At 44.7% G+C, this 12,862-nt stretch overlaps 1 protein-coding gene across 10 annotated transcripts in view; it reads left to right on the plus strand.

Annotated features, from left to right (window-relative positions):
- The window catches only part of rgs3a (regulator of G protein signaling 3a), a 136,196-nt gene that overhangs the window by 108,558 nt on the left and 14,776 nt on the right, over nt 1-12,862 (plus strand). For 9 of the 10 annotated variants that reach the window (XM_035526941.1, XM_035526932.1, XM_035526929.1 and 6 more), the window contains one exon: nt 10,425-10,495. In XM_035526941.1, the coding sequence (XP_035382834.1) occupies nt 10,425-10,495 (71 nt within the window). Of the gene's footprint in view, nt 1-7,933; nt 8,029-10,424; nt 10,496-12,862 lie in introns of those variants that run through there. The other variant, XM_035526940.1, reaches the window with a different exon arrangement.

A 12,862-nucleotide genomic window follows, 5' to 3' on the forward strand; every position in this document is an offset into this window, starting at 1 on the left:
TCAGGTCAATGCACACTGACTTCATGTGGTCCCACATCTGAGGACAGACCATCTGGTGGATTGCCCACCCCATGCACAGAGGTCAAAAGCATCACACGCTGCATCATAATGTCACTCTATTTGTCCGATTTGTTCTGGTAATGAGGGGTTTTGCTTCCATAGTCATGGTTTTTCTCTGGAAATCAAGGCGAGCTAAAATTAATGCATGATTTGCAAGGGAACTGTTAAAATCCAATCTAAGATCTACTAAAACTTAAATATATTTCCACCAGGGTGATTATGACATTGATGTTTATTGTATATATTAGTTGTGGACTGCAACTTACAGCTTTTCAGTGTTTTTTTTTTATTGTTATTGACAGGAACGTGTGTGTGTGTGTGTGTGTGTGTGTGTGTGTGTGTGTGTGTGTGTGTGTGTGTGTGTGTGTGTGTGTGTGTGTGTCAGGAGAGAATACATGCAAATGGGCAGTACAATTGTTTCTATTATACAGCATCCCTGAGAAAGCCACTATATAAGTATAACTTTGTTCATTCATTAGTTAAAATGCTAGTGTCATAGACTTGCATTGTAATTCAGTCAGATCTAGCTTTGGCTAATGTAAGAGCTGAATGGTGTAACTCTCGTTATGGAATCCACAGCACTGCCTGCCATAATACCAAATCTGGCGCATGTAGACTGCAGGGTTGGTGTGCTGGTTTCAAGCAAAGCCTGGTTCACGCTAGGCCTGGTTTCACGCTAGGCCTGGTTTCACGTTAGGCCTGGTTCACGCTAGGCCTGATTTCACGCTAGGCCTGGTTTCACGTTAGGCCTGGTTCACGCTAGCCCTGGTTTCACGTTAGGCCTGATTTCACGCTAGGCCTGGTTTCACGCTAGGCCTGATTTCACGTTAGACCTGGTTCACGCTAGGCCTGGTTTCATGCTAGGCCTGGTTCACGCTAGGCCTGATTTCACGCTAGGCCTGGTTCACGCTAGGCCTGATTTCACGCTAGGCCTGATTTCACGCTAGGCCTGGTTCACGCTAGGCCTGGTTCACGCTAGGCCTGGTTTCATGCTAGCCCTGGTTTACATTTACAAGTTCCTGCATTTTTCCCCCACCCTTGTCTAGAGTGACAAAAAAGCGTTTTGTAGTTTCAATCAACTACATATCCTCATTTGACAATAGTAAGGTCATTGTTAAAAAATACTATCAAGCTAAAAAAAGAAGCAGAAAAAGTTTTTTTTAGAGGACAGTAAAAGTGCATTTTTATGTGCTCATTGAAGAGGTGAGCCTTCACTCATTGTTTGAGGACAGCTAGTGGAGGTTTGTACAGAGGCATGAAGACAGCGTGGTATGGAACAGGGTTTGATTAGTTCTTTTAGGTATGTGGGAGCTGGTCCATTTATGGCTTTGGAGGCAAATGTCTGTGTTTTAAATCTGATGCAAGTCGCTACAGGGAGCCCACAGAGGGAACACAGCAGGGGGTGACAGGGAACTTCGGGAGGTTGAAAACAAGCTGTCCAGCTGCATTCTGGATGAATTGCAGCGGACTGATTGCACAGAGGGGAAGGCCTGCCAAGAGTGAGTTGCAGTTGTCCAGTTTCAAGCACGAACAAGCACAAGTGGCTTCCGTAGAGAGAAATGGCCAGATTTTCCAGATGTTGTAGAGGGGGAATCTGCAATATGAGGATAGTTCATTATACAGAAGTACCCGAGGGTTGCCTGCCTTGTCAGTTGCATTGAACTGAGAGATTTCTAGTGGGAGCCTGTAGCGTTGACTTGAGGAGACATCTCCAGCGATGAATAGCAACTCAGTCTTGTTGAGATGTAGCATCAAGTGGTGAGCTGCCATTCGCAAAGAGGTATCTTCTAGGCCAGCCAACATACAAGCAGAAACCTGCGTGTCGGAGGGTGAAAAGAACAAAATCAGCTGAATATAATCAGCATAGAAGTATGAAAAAACATGCAAGGATATGACCTCACCAAGAGAGTTGTTATTGAGGGAGAACAGAAGCCATGGTATAGACCAGCCGTGGTTCACATTAGATGTTTACGCCAACCTTGGTTCACACTAGCCGTGGTTTACGCTCACCCTGAGCGCCACTTCTCACAAGTCAGAGGGACTTTACTCATTGTGTTTTTCCACGTGCATCACGGTTGCTATAGCAAAGCCTTTGCCAGCATGCGTCTGGCACAGTAGTCAGAGCCTGCTGAATGTACATTATATCAGTGATGGTGTGTGTGTGTGTATCTTTGAGTGCGCACGTGTGCGTATGCATGTGCATTCATGTGCGTTTTGATTTCCTACGCCCTTTGCGAAGACCAGTTACTGTAAGGTAGACCTCCTCTTACCACTGGGTTGTCATGGTTGCAAAATTTGTAGATGAAAAACAAATGGTCCAGTCGCACGTGTTTGTGTGTTGGCTGGTGGGTTTGATCTTGGGGTGAGAGCTGGTGGATATTTATGTTGTATAACAATGCCAGTATGTTTTCCCACATATCAATGTGTAGCTCGATGCTGTCCTCTGGATGAGTAATGAGTGCCTGTCACTGCATCTGTCTGTGACTTATCTGGCTGTTTGTCTTAAGGCTCTGATATACCCTGTTGGTCTCCTTTTCTTTCTCTCTCTCTCTCACTCTCTCTCTCTCTCTCTCTCTCTCTCTCTCTGTCTCTCTCTCTCTCACTCATCCACACACCTGTTCACTCCTCTTTGTGGGAGTCCTCGTTTGTGTATTACTGACCCAGCTTAAGAGAGCAGGAAGCATTGCTGTTGTTCTTGGGTCTAAAACGCTCTACCTTCCTCTAGGGACCACAGAAATGTGATGCTGCTTTCTCTTCGGGGGCTCAGATGCAGTGCTTGTTATGATCCTGAAAAGGGATTTAGGTCATAGGACAGAATGTCCAAAAAGTGCTGGCTTTTGGCTGCGTTTCTGGCTGTATTTTACAGCACGTTTGATTTATGTGTCAAGGCCCAAATTCTAGATCTAATTCATGTGTTGCTGCTGTTTATACATGTCACTTTTAGGCAGGAGGGATTTGCTTTGGTACAAGCACCACGCCACACCTTTTCTAAGATTCCCATGTGTTTCTCCTTATGACTTTTCCATATACCCACTGTGCATCCTAACATATTTGTTTTACTTTGGTCATCCAGCTATGGTGCAATTTACATGCATCATTCTCCAAGGGGCCACTAAATTTGGGGTTAGCCTGTATAATAGCTACAACACTACTACCTGTGTTGGAAAGAGAATAGCCACAGAACTCAACTAGGTCAAATAACAGTTCTGGCCGGGCTCAACAGGAGACAGTAAGCTTTCGCAGGCCCACACCATGTGCTGCTGGTACTGGGTAAGGAACGTCCCCTGCATCAGAACTGGTGTAATGCTCTTGCATAATGAGATCATCTTCACTATTCGATTTCTCAAATTCCATTCCACACTCGAAATATAAACATGTTGCTAGCAGTGTGATGTTCCTCTGTTTAACCTCAAACCTTGGCGTAGTCCTACAGAAAAACGCAGTTATGGAAACTGAGTTTGCATAGTCGTCTCAGGCTTTTGTGTTGTATGCGTCAACATGGACTCGTGTGTAAGCTCTAATGAAGAATCTCTGAAATGACTATAATGTAAAATATGTAATTTATTCTGGAAAAGTGTAAAGAACACTAAGCAGTTTATAATGTAGGATGAAAAATATTTTAACACATGACCCTTTGTAGCAGGGTTATTTTGGAAGCACAGACATATGTGTTTACTGTAGAAATACATTTACCTTCACTCAAAATGGCAATTATAATAAACATTCATGAAGATCACAAATTATTATCTGAAATAAATTTTACATATTGTGGCAGAAAGTGTTTTTTTTAAACTATGTTGCACCTGCAGGTAATACAGATGAAACTTGCCAATCTAATGCTATAGCTGACCTGCTATTATAAGTGTATGCTTTAGTACCATTATTCAAATGAGCAACAATGCTTAGCCAAACCCACCCAAGCTTGTTTCCGGGCTCCGTCTCCACTGGGATCGTCTAGTGTGATCAGTGAAAGGCCTCTCTCCGCAGCGGAGTAATGACCTTTCATTCTGGCCCAACTCTCTTAGCTCTCCTGCTTACAAATGCTGCTTTGTTAGTCTCTGTAAAACCACTCCTGTTTTACCACTGACCCTTTTCAAACTGTGGGTCAGTTCCACATGTCTTTCCATCACCTTCCGTAATGCCCGTACCTCCTCCATGTGCAAATACGCGTGCAAAGGTTTCTGAAAAGTGTCTGAAAGACACTGATACGTGTCATCTGTTACTATACATCCGTCATGCGCGCAATGTCCTAAGTAACCCTGAGTAATGACATGACTCTCAGCTTATTCTGTCAGTACTTGCTATTATGATTAATGGCAGACTTTGCCTTGGTGAACTTTGTCTCAAGCCCATTAAATCTGTAAAACAATGTTGTCATAAATCACAGGTACAAAAAAGAATTCTCAAAAAAGCCAAAGGCTATTATTGGCTTGTCTAAAAAGAACCTCCCTATCCTTTTTTTTTGACAGGTGTTTGCTATCTGTCTGAGCTATCTTAAATGGTTGCTAGTGCAATTATGTAATCCTGCTGACCAAATACATTCAGATGGCAGGTCTTATCTTGAAATAAGCAGAGTTTATCCTCAGGAGAGAAACAAAGGCCTCAGTCATCTGTTTGAGCTCTGTGACAAGTTGTTCTGACAAACTCTTAATCACTTCTCCATGTCTTCTGGAAGCTCAGCCGGAATTCCGGCCTGATGCTTATGGAAGCCATCTGAAAATACATCTGTTGAAATTCCTGCCACTGGCCAGACTCTGCCAAGCAGTTCACTGATCTGACGCTTTGTAGGTGAGTCTTGCTGGAATGTGGCTGCCTGCGGTGAGCGGAGGGCGTGCGGATTCATCCAGGGAATCTGACCCTTTTGTGTTGCTAGGAGTGGAAGCCTGGGAGACTGAGGCCCAGACTCGGCATTGTTCAAAAACATCCCACTCTGCAGGAAGCCAGGAAGCCACCAGGAAGCAGCCGTGTCCTGCTGTAGCAATAACAGCAGGAAAAATTAGCCTAATACAAACAAGCAAACACACACACACACACACACACACACACACACACACACACACACACACACACACACACACACAGATATGTAGTAATGGATTCTTCATTGTTCAAATTTCATCCCTCTGGTATTTAACTCTGTGAATGAGCCAATCCTCACGGCTTTGGTGTATCCGGCAGGGCTCTGGATACACTAAGGCTGTGTGTGTGCGCGTGCGTGTGTGTGTGTGCATGCACATGTGTACTAATCTTACTGTGAGTGGTGAGAGATAGTCTTGGTCACTTCCTGCTAAACAATGGAGCAGTCAAAGGAAGGAACAGATACAGTTACACTGGTCCAAATGATTTTATTCAATAGAGATCATGTTCATGCCAAGGCTTTCAGTGTGATCCTTGTTTACTCAGTTTTAGACTGAGCATAATATGTGAAACATTAAAAGTTTCTCTCTAATGGCTGAATGTAGAAAATGTTGCAAATTGTAATTCATGTATTTCAGTGGTTCCTTTTCTTTATTTCTCTGGAGCTTCAATGCAAATTCCTAATTTATGGTCCAAAACATGGTCACTGAGCATTCTCAGAATGAAAAGAAAAGGTTTTGTGTCATGCCACAGGGCTTAGAATGACAGATGGCACATTACTTCACCTCTCCGTTCTCTGTCCTCAGTCAGCTCCCACAGCGTCGTACTTCCAGTGAAGCCCCAACCCGAGGCTCTGAGACCACCTTCTCCCTTCCTCCCATTCACCTGCTGGGGGTATTTTTTCTTCCGTAGCAGCATGTTTCAAATGCAGAGCAGTACCTTCCCATCGAGAAGGGCTTTCAAGGAGCCAGAGCAGGGCCTTGCCAGCTTCAGCCTCTCAGCTTTGTTTGGGTCTTGTGTTCCGTTAGCTGCTGAGTGCTCCATTGTCCAGCTTGGACCCTAGGGAGTGGAGCCATGTCCTGCCCACCCTCTCCCCGCTTTGGACTCCCACCTACAACCAGCACAATGTGAGGAAACCCAGACCCACGCAGGCCCGTAGCTGGGGTCCAGACTAAAGGCCCCGGATGAAGAACAGCCAGGCCGTTTGAGAGCCTTGCATTGTGTGGAGGTAGCTGGGTGACATTAAATAAATGTTGAAAGAAGAAACAGAAAGAGAGATTCATAGGAAACAACCTGTAAACAGGGAGGGTATTTACTTGCCTGTAAAAGGAAAGGTCGATAATGTGCTGTAGCATGGGACTGAGATTGTGTGTGTGTGTGTGTGTGTGTGTGTGTGTGTGTGTGTGTGTGTGTGTGTGATGGGTATGGGGGGGTGTTTGTTGTTCATGTTTGAAAGCTGGAGTCAGGGTTAAAACTGACTGCCCATGTTCTCACGCTTGGTGAATTTGTGTTGTGTTGTGTGTGTGTGTGCTAACTCGATAGGCAGTTTCCGCTGAGGAGTCAGAGGATGTTGGCGACATGATTGTGAACATACTAGTGTTTCCTCTACTAGCTGTATAAATAATAAGTAATAATAAAATGATTGTTTTGGTCAATAAAGCGAAACATGTAACGTTCCAAATGACAGAATTAGAAAGCGTTCAATCTTATTTTGTAACATGATGCCAAGATAATAAATATGGCACAACTGGCATTTCGTAAAAGTGAAAGAAACCTTCATGAAACCATTTTTTATTAAAATAAATAGAAAACAATATATACACAGTGCTAAATTGTTCAACACTGATAGACTTGACAACTGTTTTCATTTCAGTGAACGCATGTGCCTGAGGACTTGATTTCTTAAAGGGAACATGGATTTGAAGGGCAGCTGAACTGAATGTATCACCTGGTCTGCAGTCTTGCACCAACCACTTCACAAAACAAAGCCCACGGCTCACTTGTAGCCGAGCTGAGGATACACAAGCTACTCCAAGACCAGTTTGTATTATGTGATATGTGTACACTGGTTTTCCCTTCAGTATTCTAATTATTAGTGTTGGATAATAAAGATGTCGTGTAGCCGTAGATGTCGGCCAAATGCTCATGTTGCTGTTGCTGTCAAATGCCTATGATTTTTTTTTGGAGGGTGTCATGTTTATGGAGGTCCATTTTCTGAAAAGGTCCCCTTCAAAGCAAACATGTTTTGCAGTAGAGCAAACACGGCAAGCTTTGCTTTGTGCTTTCCGGCGGCACGCTCCGCTGTGTTTACCGCTAAGGCTAAGGTTAAGAAAGGGTTTCCCAGACAGATATTTCCAGTGCCTTATTGCCCCACTCTGGGGCGGTTAGGGTGGGGCATGCAGCAGACGTGCTGGCACCCGGGGCCTGTAGCTGGCCTGCCTCTCCGCACCGAGCGCACCATGCTGTGGGTATCTCCGCTCTTCTTATGGCTCGTGCCCCCTTCTCTATAACTGGCAGCCTGTTTTCACTCACACTGACTCTCATCAGACATCTCTGCCAGCTCCCTCTGTCTGTCTCTCTCACGCTCTCTCTCTCGCTCTCTCACACACACTTTTATCACCCATTCTTCTCACCACTGTTTGTGTGCATGTGTGTGTGTGTGTGTGTCTGCGCATGGCTGTATTTAGTTGGTACAGACGGTATTCACACTATGTGATGCACTCAAATGGAAAGGGCCACGGTGTATGTTTGGAGAACAGAAGGAACAGAAATCTAAAAGGGACAAGGTTAGTTCAAGTGTGTCTGTTTCTGTGGAATGCATGAAAGAACTCAAACTCAAAACATGTGGCCTGCTGTGCCTTACAGCAACATCACTTGCATCAATCAGGGCAGTTTCACTGCGAAGGCGTCTCAGTCTGTGTGTAAGCTGTGCGTTGGAAAGTAATCTGTTTTGCCACACGCCCACCGCACAGCACCCAGAGGTGCATGCTGACAAACACAGCTCATTTCCTGTAGTGCTGCTTGTGAGCTTGCTGGAAGGGTTCAGTGGAAGCAAGACTCAGGTGAAGAGTGTTGGTCCCAGACAGATATCGCAGAATTTCACTTAAATCTGTAAGTAATCAAATGCATGAGTCAGAAAATGTTAATAGTCTCAGAACGTGTTTCCCTCCGGGTGAATAAGTGGTTTACATTTTGTGAAGCTTATAAATGACCTGTTTAAGGAAATGCTAGTGAATAGTTGCATTTCTGTTGACCGCAGACAAGCCTGCTGAGCAGCTGGAGGTCATTAAAGAGGCTCGTCCAGGCCTGCTGAGAGGGAGAGAGAGAGAGAGAAAGAAAATATGAATGTAAAGTGTCATATGCGGCCACAACTCAGCTATGGTCCAGTCATCTTGTAGGTTAAGCACAATGTAAGCAAACAGTTGAGTATTTACCTGTTATCAAGCCAAAACTGCATCGGTGAGTGCTGACTCTGTTTCAGCAAACCCGGTAAAGTACATTTCGTATGTGCAGTAGACTAAACTTTTCAAGATTCAACTACCTGTTATGCATGCACACAATCAGGAACGTACTGATGACATCTGTGGAGGCTGAAATATGAACCTAGGGACATAACCACAGACATAATATGGCAGGACTTCATTCTCCACCCCCGTGCAAAGCACTAATGGGCGGAGGACAGGGGGCAGTACTCTCGGGGCTCTTGTTTTTTACTACCCTCGTTCTCATGTTCCTGGCTTCAAGATTAGACGTTTTATTTTCATGCTGGTTTCAGACCCCTTTGGGGTTATGGGTAATGACAGAGTTCTCAGGTTCCTGTTATATAGAGGCACAGTGTTTCAGGATTGTGTTCTTGAATGGCCCACTGAGACTTTGGGTCTGAACCAGTATTTTGGGTCCTGAAAGAAATTGATGTGGTAAACACCAGACAGCCTGAATGATACTTACATCTGAATAACTGAATGACTAAATGCAAGTGCCTGGGGAAATGAGCAATTTACAGCAAGAACCACAGGAGAGCTTCTGCTCCACCGTTTTAGTCTTAAGAAACCTGGAGAATGGTTTGGAGGCTTCATCCTGGCCCAAGAATTGCAGGGACTCTAATGCCAAGTGGATTTGACTATTGCGTGGGAAGAACACTGAGAACGTGTACCGTGCACACTCTGCACCTGTGCACTCCAAGGCTTCCACGGCTATCCATGCCTTACCTCTCAGTGACAGCACTGAGCCGAGCTAGCCTGTTTTACTCTGATACACTTGCCTCTGTGCTGTGACCCCTTGCTATATGTTATGCACCTGTGTGTGTGTAGTCATGTGTTGGCATAATGGCCACCCAGCACATGCTAAGTGATCTGTTTGCTTATGAAGGGGTCCTGAGGGGTGTGTGTGTGTGTGTGTGTGTGTTGCTTTCTGTCCTAGAGGGTCATGCTCAGATAGAACAAGCCATTTTAGCACATATTCTGTACGACACCAAGCCCTGTGATGTGATAAGAGGCGTTTATAGAAAGGGGGGAGGCTTCCAGAAATGACGCTAGAGCCAAGGTAATTTTTACTGCAGCTGTGCAGCCTAGAATAAGTTAGTGAAACAGATTAAACGGTTGACCTTAGATTGTCAAGTTTGATTGCACATTCAGTTGTGGTTTCTCTTATACACCACGTAGCCCGCACTTGCTCAGTTGTGTTACTTTGCGCGATGCGTTTCCAGACAATTTAGTCAGATGCACGCACATAATCTTTGGGATTTTTAGAACTGAGTAGCAAACCATTAATGGTTGGTTATGCTTGTCCATCATCAGCATTGTGCAAATATTAGTTCAGTACTTTCTGGTAAGAATAACATTACGCTTCTACACAGTACGAGGTGGCCATACTATGTTTGGCCAGTCCTCAGGTCAGGATGGGGTGTGTACTCACCATACAATGGGTCATTCTTTCTCTGCTTGGTTGCTGTCGCCCGCCCCCCAAACACACACACTCAACATGGAACCTCTCTACCCTGACCAACCGATTACTGGCCCCCCCCCCCCCCCTCCACTCCATACACCCCCTCCCTTTCTTCCTCCACTAACCAGCCAACCAATAAAAAACCTACAAAGACAGGAAAGTAACATGACTCCAAGGTTCAAGTATGAAGCTTTAATCCTGGGCACGGACTCTGGCTGGTAGAAGCGGTCACAATCTCAAACATACTCGCTTTTCCACACACACACATACTCCCTTGGACAGTGCTTTGGACTCTCAGAGTTGAGGATTGGGTGGCTGGGGTCACAGACTCGTACATTCTATACCACACAAACACATACCTGCACCATCTGGTTTGCCGCAACACCGACTCGTGCGCGCGCGCGCACACGCATACACCCGGCCTCTAGGACTATGTCCAGCGCTTGATCCTGAGGACTATACAGAGCAGGCTTTGGAGCGGGACAGAGGGCTCCGGACGGCCGGCTCTCCACTCCCTGATGCTGGTCTGGGTGGATGACGCTCTGCTCTTCCTCTACCCACAGCTGAGCGCCAGCTCCGACTGCGGCTGTGACGTGGGCCCTGACGGCAACAAGAAGAAAAAGCCCAAGAATCTGTAAGTCCATTTTCCCGGCGCCCTGCATAGACTGCTGTTCTTCCCCCTGTGTGCTTGGACTCCCTCTGTCTGCTTTGGTTCTCTCACTAGGCTAGTGGGCAGGTGACACAGAGAGCCATTCAACATTCATTCTACTGCATAAAGTAGAATCTATCAAGGGCTGGTTTGTTCTCTTACCTAGTGGGCTTCAGGCCGTAAAGGAGCTTAATGTCTGTGTCTGCAGACCACCACAGGTTAAATACTCAGCTGAAAACTGTCAAATCTGACTGTGTTTTCACCTACTGTCTGGCCCTGGTTTCAAAGTGGGTCAGTGATGTATTTTTGTTACCAGAACACATAAAATGAAGCCCTAGATCTTTTCTGTCATGTCTTATCAGATCTAAAAGAATTCTCCCCGTATCAACAGTTGTGTGAAAACGGCAGTTGTTTTTCTGTATTTTTAAATGACCTGGGAACCCAGTCTCTTTTGAATGGATGGTTATCACCATGTACATAGTGATATTAATGCATACACACCATGCTAAACTGGAGCTATCCTTGAAGATTTGAATAATACCTTGGGGTTTGCAACACCTCTAAATCAAGATTTTGGGAATGATAGTTTTTCACATTTGTGGACGAAAGGTCATTTGCATTTTCCTTCTAAACATGCTACAGTCGTGACATATATTACGTTTGTTTATTTACATAAATCAGAGGAAAATAAAGCCCTTTAAAAACCGACCTTCTGAATGGTATAATGGTATAGCAAATGCGTTAAAACTGTAGCTATTTCCACTGGCGCGCAGGCGCGTGTGTGTGTTCTCACTCTTGTGTATGGACGGCTCCAGGGAAAAGGCCTACCACAGTGCTGTCTTAGGTGTGCGTAGAGGTTACGCGTGAAGAGTTGAAGCTGCCGCCGCCGTCCTGTGTTACGCGTGGGTGAATTCACTTAACCAATAAAGATGCCAGCTCTTTATTAGCCGCTCATCATTGTGTGTCAGTGACATGCTAATCGAGGACATTAGCTCTTTATAAACAATAGATCCAAAATGATTACCTGGATTTGCTGACCTTTATGGGGTCTCAGATTTCAGTAATGATAAACTGGGGTGTTTTAGGTCTTTTTTTTCTTCTTTGGACACTGTTTAATGTCTGGTTATTCACAAATATTATTCAGTACACATACTACAGTTTCCAGAAACACTGTAAGTATTTTGCAGAGGCGTTTGAAGGGGCAGCTTGGATAATGATGAAAACTGGCCCTGCATGCTGTGTGTATGATCCAAGGCCAGTTTAACATTCCCTCATATAATGCAAAGAGTAGGAAGAGGAACTGGATGACAGAAGGTGTGATCCACAGAACGGGTCTCGCAGGAAGTTCTACCTGGGTCTGCTCCAAACGGGCTGCACACATTTCATTGTAATTCAGACAATGGTGTCACACACTAATACTGTTATTAATGCAAACACACACACACACACACTTGCAGCTGTATTGTTTCGACTAGCAGCATGCAAGTGCGTGTGAGGGAGAGAGAGGACGAGCGAGAGGGTTTAGCATGTGTGTGCATATGGGTAATATTTGCCCTCAAGCCCAGAACACTCATCTGTGTGTCTGTATCACATTCAGCTTTTGTTCGCTTCAGTTGTCTAGACATTTTCCTGGGAAGTGCCTTTACTTTTTGGCCCGGTTCAGTTTAATATGAGCTAAATTCCTCATGTACACATGAATGTCTGTTTTTATACCATGTCAAGACATGGCATGGTACAATTTTCATATATGGCTTTAACCCCAATCACCAAAAATAAATGTTTTTGTACTTTCAGTACAAAGAAAAGAGGCACTGATGTTTTTTGGCATGCTGTTGAATATGAACCAATGCATATACACACACACTCACACACACACATACTCACACTCACACACACACACACACACACTCACACACACATACACACACACACACCCCTTGTATGTGAATGAGCTATATCAGTAATGATATAAGTGATTGCAGGAGAATTGTTTTGGCATTGTTAAGTTGATAGACAGTGCATAAGAGAACAGGAATTTGAAGTTACATGTCTTTGTAAATACATATTGCTTCACCTGTGTATAGACTACTGGAGGCCAAGTGCTTAAGAAGAGATGTGCCAGGCTTTGGGAGGTTATATAATTGAATAATTGAAATGAAAAGTTATATGCTAGGTTGGGTAGGTGAAGTTAGAGGTTGTGGGTTTGGTTGGGTAAGTGATGTTAGAGGTTGTGTGTTTGGGTAGGTGAGGTTAGAGGTTGTGTGTTCGATCGGGTAAGTGAGGTTAGAGGTTGTGTGTTTGGTTGGGTAGGTGAGGTTAGAGGTTGTGTGCTTGGTTGGGTAAATGATGTTA

This window comes from Electrophorus electricus, chromosome 6 (genome assembly GCF_013358815.1).
Source record: "Electrophorus electricus isolate fEleEle1 chromosome 6, fEleEle1.pri, whole genome shotgun sequence".
Lineage (NCBI taxonomy): Eukaryota > Metazoa > Chordata > Actinopteri > Gymnotiformes > Gymnotidae > Electrophorus > Electrophorus electricus.